Source organism: Pelmatolapia mariae, linkage group LG12 (genome assembly GCF_036321145.2).
Source record: "Pelmatolapia mariae isolate MD_Pm_ZW linkage group LG12, Pm_UMD_F_2, whole genome shotgun sequence".
Classification (NCBI taxonomy): domain Eukaryota; kingdom Metazoa; phylum Chordata; class Actinopteri; order Cichliformes; family Cichlidae; genus Pelmatolapia; species Pelmatolapia mariae.
In genome coordinates this window covers 25,794,048-25,815,754 of record NC_086237.1, presented here as the reverse complement: position 1 = coordinate 25,815,754, position 21,707 = coordinate 25,794,048, and the positions used below count along the sequence as shown (strand labels likewise).

Here is a 21,707-nt window from a genome sequence, read left to right as displayed (position 1 = left end):
GTTCCCTGTGTACGAGCGAGTGGGCGGGGTTACTCACGTAAGCTCCTCCTACATTAAAATCCCATAATGCCTTCTTTTCAACGTGCAGTTGCCATGGATACCACAGCCTCTGGGAGGTCATCACAAAGAACACACATCCCTCCTCTCTGCTGTGTTTTTTCCTCGTCTTTTTGAGGCTTTCCTGGAACACTCAGACAGTGGTCGAGGTGAAATAATGCATATTTATAAGACAGAGACGGAGGGAGACAGGCAGGCGGGCTTAGAGACAGTGAAGGAAGGTGAGAACGATTGAGGGGGAGAGAGATAAGGGAGCAGGAAAGAAGACAAAGACTGATGACGAAGCCACTGACAGCAAAGACAAAACACAGAATGAGCCGATGACAGAGAGAAATGCAGCAACTAGGCGTAGGTAAAAAATCTTAGAAAGCATGTTTGGTCTTCAGACTGATCCACTGTAAACACGACTTTCTTAATATTTGATGACCCCCTCCTCCCAGTGACAGGAAGACTCAGTCTGAGGCTTTCCTTTCCTGCTCTTTCATGGGTTTCTCTCCTCTGTTTTCTATTTAATTCAGCCCTGTTGGTGCCCTTTTGAAGTGACTGCCCTTCACTTTGTTCTTCATTGTCTCGCCAATGAACACACACAAATACACGTACGGTTAACAAACATAAAAGGAGCAATGCTGCGCGGCAGTTCAAGAGGCCCGTATTAATATTTCAGAGCATCAGGGGAAATGATCAGTCATGATGAATAACACAAAAAGACTAATGGATATAATGAAATATATAAAAACTATCAATAGAGTAGAACGGAAAAATCTCCCAGACAAAGCAAGTAATAACAACGCTGCTCGACTTAACTGCAAATCCTTTATTGATTCACGCATGAGTGATTTTTATTCACAAAAAAACAAAAATAAACTAACAAACAATAAAACATATACAGAGAAAAATGAGTTTCAGACAGTTTCCAATGAGTAGGAAATTATACAGAGCCATTATGTTCTCATTTTGTTTAATGTTGTTGGCGTAATTGTTGGTTAGTTTGCAGTACATTTATTCTAATGTTAATCTTCCAAGTGCAATAATAAATAGAGCTGTATTTGGTTAGAAATGACATTGGGTTTTTTTTTGTTGGTTTTAGTTTTTTTTAGTTCAAACAAATTATTAACACATCATGTTAGTGTTGTCGCTACTCATAAAATGCCTTCTTGGCAGTCCTCGCTTTTCTTCCATTAATGATCTACATCACCATGTAGCACATTACAGTCACTAACAAACAGTTTGGTTGTTACTTGAATACACTTTCAGAGGTAGGTGTTATATAAGCTCAGCCTACACCCTTTCAGTTTGCCATTTGAGTTCCTGTGATGAACATTAACTGAATAAAAAAAACAAGTTTGGAAGTTCCTCAGTTATCTGCATGATGGGCAAAAATTCAGAAAAAAAAATCGATTTTAGGCTGTATTCAAGAACATTCTAGATTTTTCATAATTTTTATTGCACTAAAGGGTAAGACTGTGACAGTGAAGAGCACAATGCACCAAGGTCTATGAGGGGCCTGCAAACCAAAATTCATTCTTTCACTCATGCATGCATTTTAATACTCACATGTATGCATTTTCTAACACAGGATGTTAAGCAGGAAGTCACTCTTCAAAGCGCTGGATGACTATCCAAATATATTATAATACATTGGACAAATTTGAAGAGAGACTACAGATTCTTTGTTCTTCAAAGGTTTATAAAGAACTCGGTGATCACATTCAAACCTTTACTGGAGTTTTGAACTATAGAAGCAGCGATTAAGGGCAGAGTTCAATCGAATGATGGATTAAATTTATTTAATGAGCTCCTTTAAAAAAATATTCAGTATGTTGATTTGCCATGAATTCAAAGAGCTACCAAAGAATTTCAGAACCAGCAGAATAACCATGCGCTTTCAACACGAGGAGGGGAAACCCCTCTTTAGACGTGGCAAAGGGGTATAGTCAACAATGCAGGAATGCATAACCCAGATTAGAGTGGCACTTGTGAAAGTGACTTTGGTATTGATGAATACAGACCACGGTCAGTTGGAGACAATAATGTCCTACACAGTACATATAGACAACTCTGGACATGCAAACCATCACACTGCTAATTATGCTGGCTATAATCCAGCTGTTGTTCTGATATCCAGTTTTCATTATCAAATTATTATGACCAAAAAGTTTCATTTTAATTATATCATTGTGATATCTTTTAGAGATTTTGGGAGGAAAAAAGAAAATTATTATTATTACTCAAATAAATTTTTAAGCAGAAACACTGAAGGAAGGTGTGTCACCATGTGTCACCATAACTGCCATAACTGTACAAAACGCTGTGCAAAAAGAGAACTTATTAAACTATTATGCTGCATTTGTTCACAACATGATGTCGCAATGTAAAGTAATGTAAAATTAGCTCAAATTTCCCATTTAAAAATTTCATCATCGGATCCATTCACCAGTGTTCATGTTGACAGCAAATTTAGTTTTAGTCATACATTTAGTCATTCACTAAAACATCTTATAGTTTTATTATTCTAATTTTATTCATAAATATAATAAGATAGCATTGAAAAGTATATTTTATTTGACTAAAGTATGAAGTATAAAAGCTTGTTCTGTTTTTACGCATGAGAGTTCCTCCACATGGTTTACAAAGCATCTCTTTTTCATTGACATAAGATAAGATAAGATGACCTTTATTAGTCCCACACGTGGGAAATTTGTTTTGTCACAGCAGGAAGTGGACAGTGCAAAAGTTATGAAGGACAATTAGAATAAAATAAAATAAGAATAAATACAGTACACAACTGTACAGAATAGAATAAAAATAGAATACTATATACAGTAGAATAAAATAGAATAAAATATACAATAGGATAAAAATAGAATACAAATGCTATATACAACAGAGTGAAAAATACAACGGTGCCAGAAAGATTATTGCACATTTGTGTTATTGCACATTTGTGGATGTGTGTGTTTGATCAGTTAAAGTCTTTGTTGTGGAGTCTGACAGCAGTGGGGAGGAAAGACCTGCGAAATCTCTCCGTCCCACACCGTGGGTGCCGCAGTCTCCCACTGAAGGAGCTGCTCAGTGCTGTCACAGTCTCATGCATGGGGTGGGAGATGTTGTCCAGCAGGGATGACAGCTTAGCCACCATTCTCCTGTCACTCACAACCTCCACTGGGTCCAGAGGGCATCCTAGAACAGAGCTGGCCCTTCGGATCAGCCTGTTCAGTCTCTTCCTGTCCCCAGCAGAGATGCTGCCACCCCAGCAGACCACACCATAAAAGATGGCTGAGGCCACCACAGAGTCATAGAAGGTCTTCAGGAGTGGGCCCTCCACTCCAAACGACCTGAGTCTCCGCAGCAGGTACAGCCTGCTCTGCCCTTTCCTGTAGAGGGCGTCTGAGTTATCAGTCCAGTCCAGTTTGTTGTTCAGATGAACACCAAGGTACCTGTAGCTGTCCACAGTCTCAATGTCCATACCTTGGATGTTCAGTGGTTGCAGTGGAGGATGTTTGTGCCTGCGGAAGTCCACCACCAGCTCCTTTGTTTTACTGGCATTGATCTGGAGGTAGTTCAGCTGGCACCAGTCCACAAAGTCCTGAGTCAGTCCTCTATACTCCTTGTCGTCCCCATCAGTGATGAGGCCGACTATAGCAGAGTCATCAGAGAACTTCTGCAGGAAGCACTGGGTGGAGTTGTGGGAGAAGTCTGCAGTGTAGATGGTGAAGAGGAACGGAGCCAGAACCGTTCCCTGTGGGGCCCCCGTACTGCAGACGACCCTGTCCGACACACAGCCCTGAGTCCTCACATACTGTGGTCGGTCGGTGAGGTAGTCCAAAATCCAGGTAGTGAGGTGATGGTCCACTCCAGAGTTCTCCAGCTTGTCCTTCAGAACCGAGGGAAGAATAGTGTTGAAGGCACTGGAGAAATCAAAGAACATGATTCTCACAGTGCTCCCAGCGGTCTCCAGGTGAGCGAGGGAGCGATGTAGGAGGTGAATGACGGCATCATCCGCTCCAATGCCAGGCTGGTAGGCAAACTGAAGTGGGTCCAGTGATGAGCTCACAAGGCGCCGAAGCTGAGCCAGGACCAGCCGCTCCAGGGTCTTCATCAGGTGGGATGTCAGAGCCACCGGCCTGTAGCTGTTGAGGTCCTTGGGGCGTGAAGTCTTTGGCACTGGTACAACACAGGAGGTTTTCCAGAGCTGTGGGACTCTTCCCAGCCTCAGGCTCAGGTTGAAGAGGTGAAAAAGTAGAAAAAAACTAAGAAAAATGACCAGAACTAGCACAAAACGGTAGAACATGGTTGCAGAGTCTAATTACTAATACGTTAGTTATAGAAAAATTACGAAAAGAAAAGATAAGAAAGAAAGAAACTCGGAATGAGCAGAGCTGCTGTAACAGGCTGCCGCACACGGGGGGCGCCGGAAGTTTAAATGTGACGTGGTTTCATGAGAAACAGGGACCACAGAAGCTAGTTTTACCATTTTTCCAGATCAAATGTGCGTCAAAGAGACTACTCGTGATTGGATCACTTCCCAACTTGTCTTTCCTTTTCACAAAACTTAATTAGTTCTGATCGGATCTCGTCTCTCCAGAATATTTCCATCTGGTTTATATTTTTTGACGAAAGTTTTGATACGTTTCATCAAAGGTTTTTTCCTCATGAATTAGTTTTGTTGACCAAAAATTTTGGCCAATGAAATTAAGGCTGCTTCGTACACACACTCACTGAGATCAGTCATGTAAAACTCATGTTTTCGCCTGATCTGGGCACTAAATGGAATTTGCTTTTCAGCATTTAATCTGGTTTTTTTTATATATATATTTTATTTTCTATCTCTCTCCTCCACTTTTCCTTATTGTCCAATCAACATGTTGTCTGCATTGTAGTGAGTAGGGATTGTTGACCTACATGCGTTCATTTATGTGTCATTAGCAAATACACCTGTGTGCCATGAGGATTGGAGAGTGTGTGGCTGAGAGGGTCGCGGTTTGTAAACTGTTTACTGATCAAGTTGACTTTTCACAGCAGGCCAAAACAACCCTCGTGCCACCAGGAAATATTCCAGCTTTGCTAACTGACCAGTCCACCCTGTGTGTGTCCTCATTAGGTTAAGGATTGGTACCCTGTTTGATCAAGCAGTGTTAAGTTTATATTGTTAACTATGCTTAAATTATAAGAGTACGGTTACACTAATGTATTGAAAGATATAGTGTGACAATTAATTTTATACAAAGAGTAGACAAGCAAAATAATGCATCATTTAAAAAAAACAAAAAACTAATAACAAATAATGTGTAAGATATTTCTTTGTTAAGTAATGACACCAACACTGGCTGCAAAAACAATCAGACGAGTCTCTAAGAAACTGAAGATCCAGTGATTTTTCTTTTTTCAGCAGCGCGCTCATAAAAAAGGAAAACCCTTTGCCCTTTTAACACATTGTGTAAATAAAGTAGATAGCATTAGAATTAACTTTAAAAACAGAGTTAGTCGAAACTAATTCTGAGGGTTAATCAAAGATTACGGAAACTTACATCTGTCAGTTAGTAGGAACTGGGTGATAAGTGTGTTTTCATGTGCTTTGTGCTGCTGTGTAGTGTAACCTGAACTTAGCTGGTCTTTTGTTGGCATTTCCTGAGAGGGAAAAATGAGAAACATTGCATGTAGTTTAAAAAAAATGATTCATTGTGTAGCATAGTGTCTACTGTGAGAATCAGCTATTGTGTTCTGGTGCTGGTTCAAATACTTGCATCTCCAGACTTTTGTTACCATCGCTCAGCTTCTCATTTTTGAGGGGCCAGCTGACCTATTAGAGCACGCTGGGTAGTGATGTGCGATACCACTGATTTCATTTCCGATCCGATACCAAGTAAAATTCAGGGTGGTATCGACGATACTGATCTGATACCGATACTTTGTACAAAAACGTATTTTATTTATTGTATCTCAAATTATAGCGTCATAATGATTACAGGACATCAGATTACTTGTTCTAATCACTTAATAATGCAGAGTTCCTCATATAGAATTAAAAAAACTGAAGTTGTGCGCTATTTGAACACCTTGCCTGCCCGTAGCACTAAAGGACTCCGTGAGAGACGTCTGTCTCGCCCTAGCAGCACCTGTCCCTCTCCTCCTCTTCAGTTCGCCTAAACATACGCTCATCATGTGATATGATTTACTCTGAGGTGTTTGACAAGGTTAGTGGTGTTGCCAAAACACCTCACTTTTTTGCCACATGTATCGCAAACCACGTCTCAGCTGTTTGTGGAGGTAAAATACGTCCGCACATGACTCCATTTACGCTCAGCCATTGTTGTGAGTGTGCACGCCAAGGGGCTGCGACACATTTATACAGCCATATTTCACACATGACTTGAAAGGTGGAAGAGGAAGTAGTTCCTTCGAATGTAGACAATCCGAATGTTATAGTTTTTTTTCCACTGTGTTCCTGTTAATGATAAACTACAAATTTACCCTAAATTACTAAAATATCGATATTTTAATGTGAGAAACGATTCTAGAACATAAATGATTGGTATCGGAGGAATCGATATTTCAGGATCGAGCCGCACATCACTAACGCTGGGCTTTTGGAGCCACATGCTCCAAAAGAGTAAGAGCTAAACCAAGGACTTAAGACAAAGAGTGAAACACAACTGTACCACTACTGAAATAAAAATATAAACCTGTGAATTATCATAATAGGAGCGTTTTAGGAAGAACAGGTGCTGAGGCTGACTTCAGTTCAATGTGAATGGACTATGCAGTATCTATTATGTAGGGAGGAATATAGGGGAGAGCTCTTTGAGAACACAGCATCACAATAAGACAACAATGAATGTTTTAGACTAAAATCCTGCTATATTCTGTATGTTGTACACGTCATAATAATAATTTTAAAAAAACCTAAAAGACTCAAACCTGCTGTACTGTGTAGGACTGTGTATAATATAAACATTTTTTATGTTATATTCTATATTACGATTCACATTATGCATTGTGGACCTTCTACTCTGCTTTAGCATACTGCATGCAGTTGGAGAAATGTAAATGATAAACAGAGAAACGAGGGAGAAAAAGCATCACTGCAAGAAAAATGAAGGCCTGGGTTTGAAGAGCACGAGCTGCAGAGATGGAGGCAGATATGTTTCCCCAGACGTAAACGTAAACCTGATGGCTATCTGTGTGACAGTGCACATTTTATTACTCTATTAAATAACCCCCTGACTAACACAGAACCAGGCCAAGTGTGGGTACCAAACCATTAATGACACACATAAACCTTAGAAAATGGATTGTGCTATCCGTGTAGCACAGTGGAGTGCAGATCAGTCGCTAGATTCATGTTCAGGGGAGACTAAAGTGAGCGGAGAGGTGTAGTAAGAGGAACAAATCTTGTCAGCAGGTTAGGCTTGCTTTTGATTCATTGAGAAGTTAATGAAAAAGTTAATATATTTAACAATGTTAAGTCCCTGAAATCTAAGTCAGCCGTTACAGCCGATCACCATCCTTTTACTTGCAATGTCACCAAAAGTTACATCCCATTTGGAGGACAGTAAATTTTTATAGCTTCTGGAACTCAAGTAAAAGTAAACATTATGTTGGATGGTTTTGCTGAAACGTGATGCTGTTGCTCACATGTGCAAATGCTTTCTGTTCTCAAGAATGTGCCTATGCTACTTAGTCACCAATGTACTCATTACTTAATGCTTTACTATAGCATGCTATCTATCACATTTAACTAGTGCAACTCAGTTCGATAAGTGCTTTCCCAAAGTTGCAGCGCCAATCTGTAGAGTGTAGTTACATAAAGGTCATTAAGCTACAGGAGCAACTCGATCCTGAGGTATAAATGCAGCATATTCTATCGAACTGACTTTATGAGGGAGTTGGGCTGGAAACCCGTGTAGGAATCTCTAAATCGCAGGGTTATTAATAAAAATCAAGTCATTACAAAAGAAAGTAAAACCTTAACTGTGTGGTATTGATTTGACATCAGTCATAAGTGGAACATCTTATCAAAAGGTGATAAATGTTAATCATAATTTTAATATATTTCACATGTAAAAACAAAGAAGTTACCTGAAGCCTCAGTTTAGCCCAAATATTTTGTTGTTCTGTGACTTACATGCTGTTTTTTTCACTCATGGGTAATTGGTTTGATTTAATGATGGACTTCTCTCTCTTAAAATAGTGATTATTAAAAAAAAATGGATTTGAGATGAGTTTCTTATTGATTTGATTTTATCTGGTCTTTAAGTGATGACGTGACGAATCCTGCTTCCGGGCCCAAAGTAGTCTGCGTTTAATATGGCTTTTGTGTTGTTAACATGTTTAATGTTTTGTATCTTCTTTTATTTAATTTCAAAAAGCCCCTAAAAACAGTCAGTGATCACTGTCGGCCTCTCTCGGCTTTTATTACCGCTAATCATTTTAAAGCTCAGTTTTTAAAATCTTACGATGTAACTACAGCCCAGCCCATGCAGCAGTATATGAATGACTAACCTCATATTGTGGATGGATTATCTCAGTTGTTCTCCTGGCTGAAGTTTGGTCCGTTTACAGCATCCTGCCATGCGATTACATTTGTTCCTGACCAGTGAGAATCCTCACGTTAACTTTTATCGAGTGGAAAAAAGTTAGCGTGTTTATATTATGCTCACATAGCTGTGAAGCTAGCGGTCACGTAGCACATCGTTATATACCAGCTAGCCAAATTTCAGTAACCCTACAAACGTCACTGCTGTTTAGTTTTCTGTCTTCATTTATGCCGGAAGTGATCGCAGAGCTGTACGTCTTAATTTGTTTCCAAAATCCCTCAGTCAGGACATGCTATATTGTATTTAGATGGAAGCTAGCGAGCTAACTTCCTGCTAATTTCTAACTCCGTTAAATGTCATAAATTCCATTTTCGTGGATGTCTGGATGTTAAACTTAATTGTTACACCTGGTAGAGCAGCCACACTGATCATTTTTTTACAGATGAAAGACTTTAGACAGTTTTTCAACTCTCAGTGATGCCACAATGATCGTTTGATTTATGGACCTGCAGCGGAGTTTGAGCCCAGACACGGCTAGTAAGATAAGATAAGATAAGATAAGATAAGATAAGATAAAACTTTATTAATCCCTCGGGTGGGTTCCTCTGGGAAATTCGGTTTCCAAAAGCACAGCACCGACAGAAGTTACAGAGCGTGAGCAGAATATTATATATATATACACATATATAAATACAGAGACATATATAAATAAAATATACGAAGGGGATAAATAGAATAAATAGGAATAAGAATACAAGTGAATTGCACATTTCAAGTATTGAAGTCTATTGCACCGTTGACTATTAACAAAAAGTGTTGCACAAAAGGTATTGCACAGTGAAGTGAAGAGGCACTACAGCTTAGTTGTTCCCCCCTCCTTTGTCCTCCTGTTTCCCCTCCCTCTCCCCTCCAGAGAGGAGTTAAACAGTTTGATGGCGTGTGGGACAAAGGAGTTTTTAAGTCTGTTGGTTCTTGTCTTTGGGAGAAGCAACCTGTCACTGAACAGACTCTTCTGGTTGTTTATGGCCGTGTGCAGAGGATGCCCAGCATTGTCCATAATGTCCAGCAGTTTTTTTAGTGACATCAGACTTAAAAACCGGATTGCTTAGTTGCTAAATAATTCATCTTTTTTTTCTCCTTTCGTTTTTCTCAATTTTAATGTCTTGCAAAAAAAATTGCTTGGGATCAAAATCAAAATTCTAACTTTTAGGTAGCATTGGATATCGCTGCTGCCAAACACACCTTTGGAGTTACGATTCACAGATCTCGCTTCTCTTTTGCTGACTCAGATTTAAATATACAGGGCGGGCCATTTATATGGATACACATGGGAATGGTTGGTGATATTAAAGTCCTGTTTGTGGCACATTAGTATATGTGAGGGGGCAAACTCCTCAAGATGGGTGGTGACCATGGTGGCCATTTAGAAGTCGGCCATCTTGGATACAACTTTTGTTTTTCCAATAGGAAGAGGGCCATGTGACACATCAAACTTATTGGTAATGTCACAAGAAAAACAATGGTGTGCTTGGTTTCAACGTAACTTTATTCTTTCATGAGTTATTTACAAGTTTCTGACCACTTATAAAATGTGTTCAATATGCTGCCAATTGTGTTGGATTGTCAATGCAACCCTCTTCTCCCACTCTTCACACACTGATAGCAACACCGCAGGAAAAATGCCAGCACAGGCATCCAGTATCCATAGTTTCAGGTGCTGCACATCTCGTATCTTCACACCATAGACAATTGCCTTCAGATGACCCCAAAGATAAAAGTCTAAGGGGGTCAGATCGGGAGACCTTGGGGGCCATTCAACTGGCCCACGACGACCAATCCACTTTCCAGGAAACTGTTCATCTAGGAATGCTCGGACCTGGCACCCATAATGTGGTGGTGCACCATCTTGCTGGAAAAACTCAGGGAACGTGCCAGCTTCAGTGCATAAAGAGGGAAACACATCATCATGTAGCAATTTCAAATATCCAGTTGCCTTGAGATTTCCATTGATGAAGAATGGACCCACTATCATTGTACCCCATATACCACACCAAACCATCACTTTTGTTGTTCCAACAGTCTTGGAGGGATCCATCCAATGTGGGTTAGTGTCAGACCAATAGCGGTGGTTTTGTTTGTTAACTTCACCATTCACATAAAAGTTTGCCTCATCACTGAACAAAATCTTCTGTGTGAACTCAGGGTCCTGTTCCAATTTTTGTTTTGCCCATTCTGCAAATTCTGTGCGCCGATCTGGGTCATCCTCGTTGAGATGCTGCAGTAGCTGGAGTTTGTAAGGGTGCCATTTGTAAGTAGCTAATATCCGCCGAAGGGATGTTCGACTAATGCCACTCTCCAGTGACATGTGGCGAGTGCTACGCTGTGGGCTCTTGCTGAATGAAGCTAGGACAGCCACTGATATTTCTTCATTAGTGACAGTTTTCTTGCATCCACATTTTGGCAAATCCAACACTGAACCAGTTTCACGAAACTTAGCAAGCAGTTTGCTAACTGTAGCATGGGAGATGGGTGGTCTCGTAGGGTGTCTTGCATTGAAATCTGCTGCAATGACCCGGTTACTGCGTTCACCAGATATCAACACGATTTCGATCCGCTCCTCACATGTTAACCTCATCGACATGTCAATAGCTGTGAACAAAGAGAAACTTGTAAATAACTCATGACAGAATAAAGTTAAGTTGAAACCAAGCACACCATTGTTTTTCTTGTGACATTACCAATAAGTTTGATGTGTCACATGGCCCTCTTCCTATTGGAAAAACAAAAGTTGTATCCAAGATGGCCGACTTCTAAATGGCCACCATGGTCACCACCCATCTTGAGGAGTTTGCCCCCTCACATATACTAATGTGCCACAAACAGGACTTTAATATCACCAACCATTCCCATGTGTATCCATATAAATGGCCCGCCCTGTATATTGTCTTTTATTATAGCCTTTTCGTAGGTATCCAGAGGTATCACTCGTCCATTTTTTTTCTGAAAGTCATGCTTTGCTCGCTCTCTGTGTCTTATCAGTGTGTCTGACCTCTCTGATTATTCAGTCAGAGAGTAGGTTAAGTCTGTCATCATGCTTGCTTGTGTCTTTATATTCCTCATTTTTCATTAGGATGTGGTTTCCGAGGCTCTGAAGATTTAAACTGTTACCTTGAGATTTGGGGGGGTTTTGAATCCACTTTTAGACTTCTTTTTGCTTGATGTTGGCATAAGTGAAAACGTTTTGTAACAGAAAAAAAAATCTAATAAAAAAAACCTGTTATTAGATTGAAAAAAATGTGAAAATATTTCACCTGTACACAGTGCGTAACTTTAGCCAAGAGCTGATAAAGAAAATATAATATATTACGTACGAGTTTTGTTATAAGATTATTTTTGCACCATTAAAGGAAAAAGAGAGACAAAAGAAGAGGGATTAAAGGAAGATTCATTATAATTTAATCAATTTAATTAATTTAATTTAATTAATTTAATTCATTAAACACATATGTATTCATGACACATTTTCATGTTATTCTTTTTATCTTCATTGTATCACTGTAAGTAATGAGATGTCAAAATCAGCTGTTCATACACACCAAATAAATGAATTTAGCTGTGGTTGTTTAACTGATCCATGTGATCCTTGTGTAAGCTCAGCTGTATATGTGTGCAGTCGTTGTTTAAGGGGATATGAAGCAGTTTTTTTCTCACTGGTTTACCCTTGAGAAAAATCGGTAGTGTGCTACAGTCATGGAGATAACGCTGTTTGCTGTGCCACACCATCAAATGGAATACCTCGGGCGGCATTTTGAAGACGCAAAATGTTTGTAGCATGACATTAAAATATGTTTAAATGTGTGAGCGTGTGAGAAATGCACAGGTGAAATACATGCACTCAAACAAGGAAACAAAAGAAAAACAAAGTCCTGCATCATATTTGCTGTATGAAATCCACCACACGTCCTTTACTTCTTTGGTGTTGGTTTTTTATTTTGCTCTATCCTGTCACCTTACTTACCATATTTTTCGGACCACAAGGCGCACTGGATTATAAGGCGCACTGTCGATGAATGGGTCTGTTTTTATACAGATCAGATAAGTCAAACTTTACTCAACTCATTCTTCTTGCTTCCTCCACTTCTGTACCATTGATTCATTAATGCTGAATTCTCTCACAGTTGCTCTAGTCCCATGTTGTTGCAGTATATTAATGACTAACCTCATATGGTGGATGGATTATCTCAGTTGTTCTCCTGACTGAAGTTTTGTCCGTTTACAGCATCCTACCATGCGATTGCATTTGTCCCTGACCATACTGAAGCCTCACGTTAACTTTTATCGAGTGGAAAAAGCTAGCATTCATCCTCCAGCTTCACTGTGTTTATATTATGCTAACATAGCTGTGTTGCTAGTGATCATGTAGCACATTTGTTATATACCAGCTAGTCCAACTTCAGTAACCCTACAAAAGTCACTGCTGTTTAGTTTTCTGTCTTCATTTATGTTGGAAGTGATAGCAGAGCTGTACGTTTTAATTTTTTCAGAAATCTCTCAGTCAGAACATGGTATATCATGTTTAGGTAACTAGCGAAACTAGCGAGCTAACTTCCTGCTAACTTCTAACTAATAAATTCTGTTTTCATGGATGCCTGGATGTTAAACTTAATTGTTACACCTGGTAAAGCAGCAACACTGATAATTTAATTAAAGAATTTAGACAGTTTTTAACTCTCAGTGACTGATTTTGACTGATTTTTGAGTGCCGTGTACCACATAAAATTGGTTCGAAGTCAGTAAGCACAACCAGAATTCATACATAAGGCGCACCGATTTTTGAGAAAATTAAAGGATTTTAAGTGCGCCTTATAGTGCCGAAAATACGGTACTTCACAACGTGGCAATTCTCGATTGTTGCACTGCAATAACAGAAAATTATAGATTGTGTGAAAAAGGCATGTTCTGCTTATTTTGGTATGAAATCGGGTGACCAAGACAAGCTAAGGGCACCTCATTCAGTTTGCTGGGTGTGTTCTGAAAATTCCTGAGCATGCACAAAAGGGAAAGAGAATGAGCTTGGGTTTTGGTATTCTAGTGGTACGGATGAAGCCGCAGAATCACTCTGATTGATATTTTTGGATAAAGTTCAAAACTAAAATCATCTATCTGTTACACTAACCTGCCATAAGCGACGAGACCTGTACCACATTCAGATGAATGAGTCTGATGATGTTTCGTCTCCAGATTTATGACATTTTAGTAATGAAAACTTTGAACGTCCATCGCTTTATTAACTCAGCCAGAGTTAAATGACTTAATGTAAGATTTGTTTCTGCCAAAGGAAGCGACTGACTTGTTTGGGTCTAGACTCAGTGAGAAAGCCCTCCTGGCTCCAGGAACCAAATTTTATTTTTATAGGCATCACAAGAAGGATTTTATTCCATTCTTTGAAATGGATGATGCCATTATTTGTGTTGATGGTAAAGGTCTTTTGGGGGCAATGGGTTGTCAGTACAATGCAGTTGGAGTGGAGTGTTCATCGACAAGTAGAGAAGCCAGCCTATATTAAGTAATATTATTTATTGGTATTTTTTAACTTAAATTTAAGGTAATGTCAAAAATCTTCTGGAAAACAGCAGACATTTTATTCCTTGATGCAGGGCGGGGAAACAGAATATAAGATGCTTCTCAGCTTTCACAATCCGACCGTACTTCATACTTTCTGTGTGTAACTGTGTCTCTGTGTGTGTGCTTTTAAAGGTTGGAGGTCATACCATGCTGCCCATCCGCTGGATGCCTCCTGAAAGCATCATGTACAGGAAGTTCACAACAGAAAGCGATGTTTGGAGTCTCGGAGTTGTTCTCTGGGAGATCTTCACCTATGGAAAACAACCCTGGTACCAGCTCTCCAATAATGAGGTATACAAACTTTTATTATAAGTGCAATAGTTTCTTCTGCAGGTGCACGAAGAAGTTTGTGAGTCACAATTATATAAACGACCTGGCTTAATAATTAACATACTTTTTGCAGTGTTTTTAAATTTGTTGAGTGATCACCAAGTCCTGGTAATTCCAGCATTAAAGTTAAAGTAACAAAAGTTCTGTAAAAGTTGCCTTGGAAGCACCTTTTTAATAAGTGATGCTGAACAAGATGTTGCAGCCCCGAGATATGATGAAACAGCCCTTCAGTAAAAGTAAGGCTAAATATTTGATCAGTTTTGTGTGCATGTTTCTCATAGGTATACATTGAGTGAATCTTTTGTTCTGCGTCATCTCCTCGCTCACAGAAACTCAACAAGAATGACTTCATGACATGGAGCAAGCTACTCGAAAGAAAGAGAAACAAAACCCAGAAGAAAAATCTGCCGGGGCTGTTTCTTTTTCCTGCTTTGCTCAGAGTCTAGCAGAAGTGTAGCACTTGTTAGACATCGCGCCTTTTATATTTTTTAGATATTAAGAGTATTTTCTTGATTCCTCTTATTTACTGTATAATGAAGTTGGAAATAAACGGCAGTATCTTAAAGCCACACATGCTAATATAGACTTTTTTTAAATAACATGATTTGTTTTAAACACTCAGATGTTTTGAATTTCCAGAATTGACAACTGCATCTATCAGAAAGCTGTGGAAAATTAAAATAAGGCTGAATTGTATAAATGATTCATTTTAAAATGGCTAAACAATCTACTTGCTCAAATTCAATCAGATTGTGGAAACAACAGCAACTCCCTCACACAAAGAAAATCAACCTAACCCAGAATTCGAATCAATTTTCCAGGAAACACAGCAGTGTCACAGCCTTCAACCCCTCGCCTTAACCTTAGCCTTACCAGCATGAACCCTGGGAGAGCCCTTAACTCTGGTTACATCCAAAAAATTAACCTTTAGCCCTCTCACTGTCTTCTTTTACCATTTATGTCTGTCTATCCTCTGCTGTATCACAGCTCACTCGCCGTGTGAATGAAATGTGATGCTGACATATCTTTTACACAGGATTTAAAGTTTTGATTGGGTCCTTTGTAATTTTAGATATTGAAATACTGCCTGTGCTGACTACAAACAGTACAATCACCTGACACTTTGTTAGGTACACTTATTTATGGGCTTGTTAATGTAAATATCTAATCAGCCAGTGGGCCGCTGCAGCTCAGTGCATTTTGGCATGTAGTCATGGTCAAGATGAAGTTCAAACTGAGCATCACAACTTCTGATCCACTGGAATTTTTCTAAGTGATCAAATAGAAAACCGAGTGAGCTGCACCGTTAATGCCAAAGGTTGGAGCAGAATGGCCAGAATGCTAACAACTCAAGTAAATGCTCATTACAACTAAAGTATGCAGAAGAGGCCTCACACAACACAACATATTGAACCGTGAAACAGACGGGCTATAGCAGTAGAAGACCACACCGGCTGTGTCAGCTAAGAGCAGGAAACTGAGGCTGCAATTCACATAGACTCACTAAAATTGGGCAATACAAGATTGGAAAAATGCTGCTTGTCTGATGAAGCTCGATTTGGTGCAAACTACATGAAAGCATGGACATATCCTTTGTATCAATGATTTAGGCTGCTGCTTGTCGGGTAAGGGTGTGGAGGATAATTTGTTGGCACACTTTCGGCACCTTACCATCGTATGAACACCACAGCCTCACTGAGTGTCATTGCTGACCCTGTCCATCCCTTTATGATCACAATGTGCCGATCTTCTGCCTGCTGCTCCCAGCAGATAACACATCATGTCGTAAACCTCAGATCATCTCAAACTGCTTCCTTGAACTCGACAGTGAGTTCATTGTACCCCTGGTGTCACTGACCGCCACAGTCACCAGATCACAATCCAATAGATGAACTTTGAGATGCGCTAGAACAGCGGATTCACTTCATGATTGTGCAGCTGACAACTCTGAAGCAACTGTGTGATGCTGTCATGTCAAAATGGACCAAACTCTTTGAGGAATGTTTACAGCACCTTGTTGAATCTGTGCCATGAACAATTAAAGCAGTTCTGAAGGTAAAAACAAGGTGCATCTAATGAGTAGGTGTTTTTACACATGCATGTTGTAAATCCGACTTTCCCCTCACGCTGGTGTAGAGAAATTGCAGACTTTGTCTTGAAGACTTCTCTGGCATATTATTTCTCGAGTTCAGTAAATAATTTATTCACTGTGACATTTTCACTTGGCAGAGCAGATGCTCCATCATCTTAACTGGAGTTTGAACACTGAATTTATTTTTTCTGCTTTGTTCTTTACCAAATGGAACGGGGCTTCTTCTCACAATTAACTTGATGCTTGTCTTTCTTTCGCTCTGTAGGTGATAGAGTGTATAACCCAGGGCAGGGTGCTGCAGCGCCCTAGGACCTGTCCTAAAGAAGTGTATGACCTGATGCTGGGCTGCTGGCAGAGAGAGCCACACATGCGTCTCAACATTAAAGAAATCCACAGTCTGCTCCTCAACCTGGCCAAGGCCTCGCCTGTGTACCTGGATATACTGGGCTGAACGCAGAAGGAGGCTGAAGAAGGGTTTTAGCTGTGTGTGTGCGACGTGTGTGCATTTATGTGGGGATGGTCGCAGAATGTGAACGTGAATGCATATTTGTGGTTGCGTGCATGTGTGTGCGAGCTGCAGCGTGCAAAGCTCATGCAGGTGTGCGTGTGTGCAAGGTGCCGCTGTACAGGATGTGAAGCTATTATTAAACTCTCAAAGGCAATCAAAAAATTCCTCAACTGATCCCCGATCGCCTCTTTCTTCCCTGCCGATGTTCTCTCCTTTATGCATTTCCATCCCCCTTCCTTCCCGAAGAGACATTTAAGAGTAATTTAACTTTGGAGTAAAAAGAAAAAAGAAAAAAAAAAAAAAAAAACCAACAGCATCTCACTTATTTTCAAATGCTTTAAACTGACTGGGGCTAAACTGATGAAACCTAATTTAAAGGACTTTTAAATGACTCATTCCCTGCTGCCTGTTGGACAACAGGACTCGTTTGAACATCCGGAAATTTCGAGGAGACGTGGCGAGGGGAGGATTTCCGGAAGCTTCGATCTTTTGCGTGTAAATATGAGACTGGCGAAGGAAATGGCTCTGAGAGATGTCGAGCCATAAAGACACTGTGTTTTCCCCTCCCACCCTGTCGGTTTGTCTGTCTTTTTGTCTGTCTCTCAGAAATGCATATCAGTATTAATGTCTGCATTCATCCAACAAGACTACACAGGCAATGATTAACACGTTGGTACACATACAGTAAATTGCGTGTGACCAAATAATGACTGGAGAAAAAAAACAGTAAACAGAATCTGCCTTTCTGTCATTCAAAATTAGGAGATGTGATGAAAAGATCATTTCTGGTTGGCCAATTTTGCTGATGCAAAATAACCCCAAAACAGCGGCAGCTGAGGCTGATCTGAACTGCTGTGGTGACGGAATAATTCAGGAGTATGGCGGAGGAATTGTGCGATATTTAATCGTGAGTAATACAAATGTAAAAAAAAAAGTGTCTGATCTACATTATCTGCTCATTATCCGCCCTTGTTCTGTTGTTTTACTCAGGCCTGTACTGCACTGTCATACAGCACAGGGTAACATGAGGACTACTCCCCCAACCCCCTAAAGTGACAGATGCTTCACCTTGTGATGTCAAGCGCTCATGTCAGAGGTCAATTGATTCATTTGTCCACAGCTGTCCAACAATCGCGAGATCATGGCGTCGGGGAGGAAGGCGTAAAGGTTGCCTGGGGAGGCTCGGGGTTTGAGTGGTCAGATGATGGTCAGATGTGTGGGTGGCGGCGTTGTAGAAGGTGTGGTTCATTTGGTCAACCCATATTAAATCATCAAAGCTCTCAGCACTTAGACATCCTTGAAAACCACATCTGCGCTACAGGGGATGCACACGAGAACACACACACACAGTGTATACTTTATCCCGTCATCCTTCCATCTCTACACCCGCACACGCACACACTCACACACACACACACTGAAAGTCACTCAAAACTGTCCAAGAAGGAAATTGAATTGTGCATGTTTTATTATTTGAGCGGTGCAGTGCTTTAGCCAGGCCCCGTGCACTGTAATGGTGTAATGTATATTTCATTACAGCCTAATGGGCTCCATTAGCACAGTCTCCTCACAGACATTCAAGACTTATTGTTTTACGGCCGAGAAGCAAGGGTGGAAGGATGGAGAGGATAGAAGAGGTGAAGGAGAAGAAAACAAAAGTAAGGGGCCCGGAATGAGGAGCAGCAGAGGGGAGAAATGGGAGGAGAGGTAATAACGCATGGTGGGAAGAAATGGAGAGGAAGGGAGAGAGTTCAGATCGGAAGCAATGGGGTAGAAAGGAGAAGACGATGGGAGTGTGACGGTACGGATGGGTCATGTGGAGAAAGATGAAGGAGGAAGAGGAGACAGTTGAGCGGAAAGGCGGAGGGAGAGAGTGGCGGAAAGAGAGGTGTAAATGTCCCCGGGGAGAAGGTGAGCGCGAACATCCCTCATTACTGTAGCCTGCAGATGTTCTGTAAGCCACAACTTCAACTTCACGCTCTCCTCACATTCCTACAGCTGCCCTCAACCACATTTTACACACATGCACACTTCCCCACACACATTTTACTGGCAGTCCACCAACAGCTTAAACCGAAAATAAACTCAATAATGTACCACACATCCCCATTATTGAGAACCACTTCACTCACTTACAGTACAGCTCACATATCTGAAAGCTTACAGACGCACTGTATATACAGCATCTCGTGCATGCAAGGAGACACATTCTGTGTTTGTTTTTTTGCATTTTACTGGGGCATATTTATCCTTTACACATATATGAGGTACAAAAAAAACCAAAAAAAAAAAAAAAACAGTCATAATCACTGCGGTTTCACTTACAGCCATTTTTAATTCGATGTCTTCTTGTTTATTAACAACAGCACTTGATGGTATTGGTGTTTGTGGATTTTGAAAATGTTGATTTTATTGATTTCTAGTATTATTATTTATAAATTAAGAAGCATTTTGTACATTTCTTTCTATAACTGAAGTTGCCTTTTGCAACTACAACTTGACTGAAGTTGAACACTGGTTTAGTTGATTACATTTTAGCAAGATAATCTTGAGTGTATATGTATTTTTTATGTCAGGCTCCCTCTAAACAGTTACTATGCCTGTCCTCTTCTTGCAGCCCGCTGCACAACAGGGATGGATGTTTCGTCAGTCCGTCACTTTTCTAGATTTAGCTCGACATATTGCGAAATTATTGTCACCTGTCAGCGCTAAGTGTGAGGCTTAATGGAAGAAGCATTGACAGTACGCACTAACAAGGCTCTCAGAATCCATCCCTGCTGTACAGTCAAGTAGAGTTTGCACTGAGTGAGCACACTCGCAAACACGTTCAAAAACTTGCCACACAATAACTCTGTGCAATAACAGAGGGCACGGTGTGTGAGCTGGAAATAAAAAAAACTAACTGTGAGAAACCAATGCAGCGCGTATGAGAACGCCTCTGGTGTCAAAAGAGTAGCGTACGTTGAAGAAACAAGCTCAGCTGGCTGCACCGCGTGTGCACGTACCTGCTGTGTTTCCTTTTCTTTCTTTTTTTAACAAAGTAATGAACTGTGTCAAGTTGGACAGCGGTGATGTTTTGATAGTTGCTGTGAGAGGAAGAGGCTGTGAGAGAGGTGTTTGCTAAGACGAAGACTGGTCAGCAAAGATCGATTCTGTGTCTTCGCATTGATGCCTCACATCACAGAGATTTCAGCAAAGGGGAGACGATAAAAAAATAAAGGGAAAAACAACAACTGCTGTATGACCAGACACCTCAGACGAGGAGGGACTGACAATCACAGACTTCTTTCTCTCTCTTATTCAAGTGACCTACTGTAAAATAGACTATTCAACCAACTTTCCTCTTCTATGCTGCCTATACTGTATGTGATAGTCTTAAACTTTGGTCTTTAGAAGTGCTACTTTTCCTTTTTTCTTTCTTTCTTTCGTTCTTCCTTTCTTTTTTTGTAAAATGAAATAACAGCAAGAGGAATGAACAAAAATACAAATGTACAAATGTGAATAAGCTGCTGAAAGAAATAAGCATCGCTAACTACTGTGTCCCAGACTGTGTCGGTATCTAGATTGTACTATTTTCTTCCTTTGTTTTCGAAGTAGAGGGCAGAGAAATGGGAAGCTGCACTGGACTCACAAATACACAAGATGACATACAGCAGCCCCCGGGATTCAGAGTGATGCTTGCTCATTCTCTCGGGGGGGGTGTTTGCGTGCGTGTCTGTGTGTGTGTGTTTGTGTTTGTGTCTGTGTGTGTGTGTGTGTGAAGAAGGCTGATTGATGCCAGAGTGAGTCAGGAGGGATCTGGAGGCTGGGTTTTAGACTCAAGCCAAATCCTAGTTCAAATGCAATGAGATTCAAGACAAGAATCACCGATTGATTTGTTGTCGCTGTTCACCAATTCATGATAAATGGCTTTCCCCAGTCGTGTAGGACTGTGGTGTGTATTATGGCAGCTAAGATTTATGGAATCAGTCAATTGCTTTATTTATGACTCCAAAATCAGCCTTCTTCTCTACGCAACTTACTAAAGCCTGGTTTTCACACAGGTGTATCAGCAATAGTAACTGATATTTTCCTTTACCGCTTCTCCTCACTTTTACGTAGTTTGCGCTGAGTTTGGGCTAAACCACGTGACTCAGTGGACCAAAGCATATATCTCATACAGTAGATACACATCGCAACTTTGAGTATGCTTTGATCCGTATCGCATTTAATCCCTTCTCTCTCTCTCTCTCTCTCTCTCACAACCCCAGGATCACAGTCTAAGCTAATAGAGCTAAAATATCTTAAAGGTCATCTCTGAGATTACTTTTGTGCTTGGATGCTTCTGGAGCCCGTACGCCCTGAAAAACATAATACCACAAAAACTGCTTTGCTGCATAGAAAAAAATAGCATTGAGGAAAAAAACTGTGATTTGCTATATGCAGTATTTTTTTTTTTTTTTTGGTATAATTTTTTGGGTTCTGTGCCGTTTGTTTCTTGTGTTCAGGAAGGTTTAACCACTGCTATTGCGGCAGGAGTGGAAGAAAAAGAGGATGTTTTTTGGATTGTAAGAATTTT

General features: G+C 40.4%; 1 protein-coding gene across 1 annotated transcript in view; it reads left to right on the top strand.

The window, feature by feature from the left end:
• ntrk2a (neurotrophic tyrosine kinase, receptor, type 2a) overlaps positions 1–17,456 on the top strand; it is a 108,546-nt gene extending 91,090 nt beyond the window's left edge. The window contains exons 18-19 of the mRNA XM_063488961.1: positions 14,352–14,510; positions 16,907–17,456. Of these exons, the coding sequence (XP_063345031.1) occupies positions 14,352–14,510; positions 16,907–17,092 (345 nt within the window). The 3' untranslated portion in view covers positions 17,093–17,456. The remainder of the gene's footprint in view (positions 1–14,351; positions 14,511–16,906) is intronic.
• Positions 17,457–21,707: the final 4,251 nt, after the last annotated feature.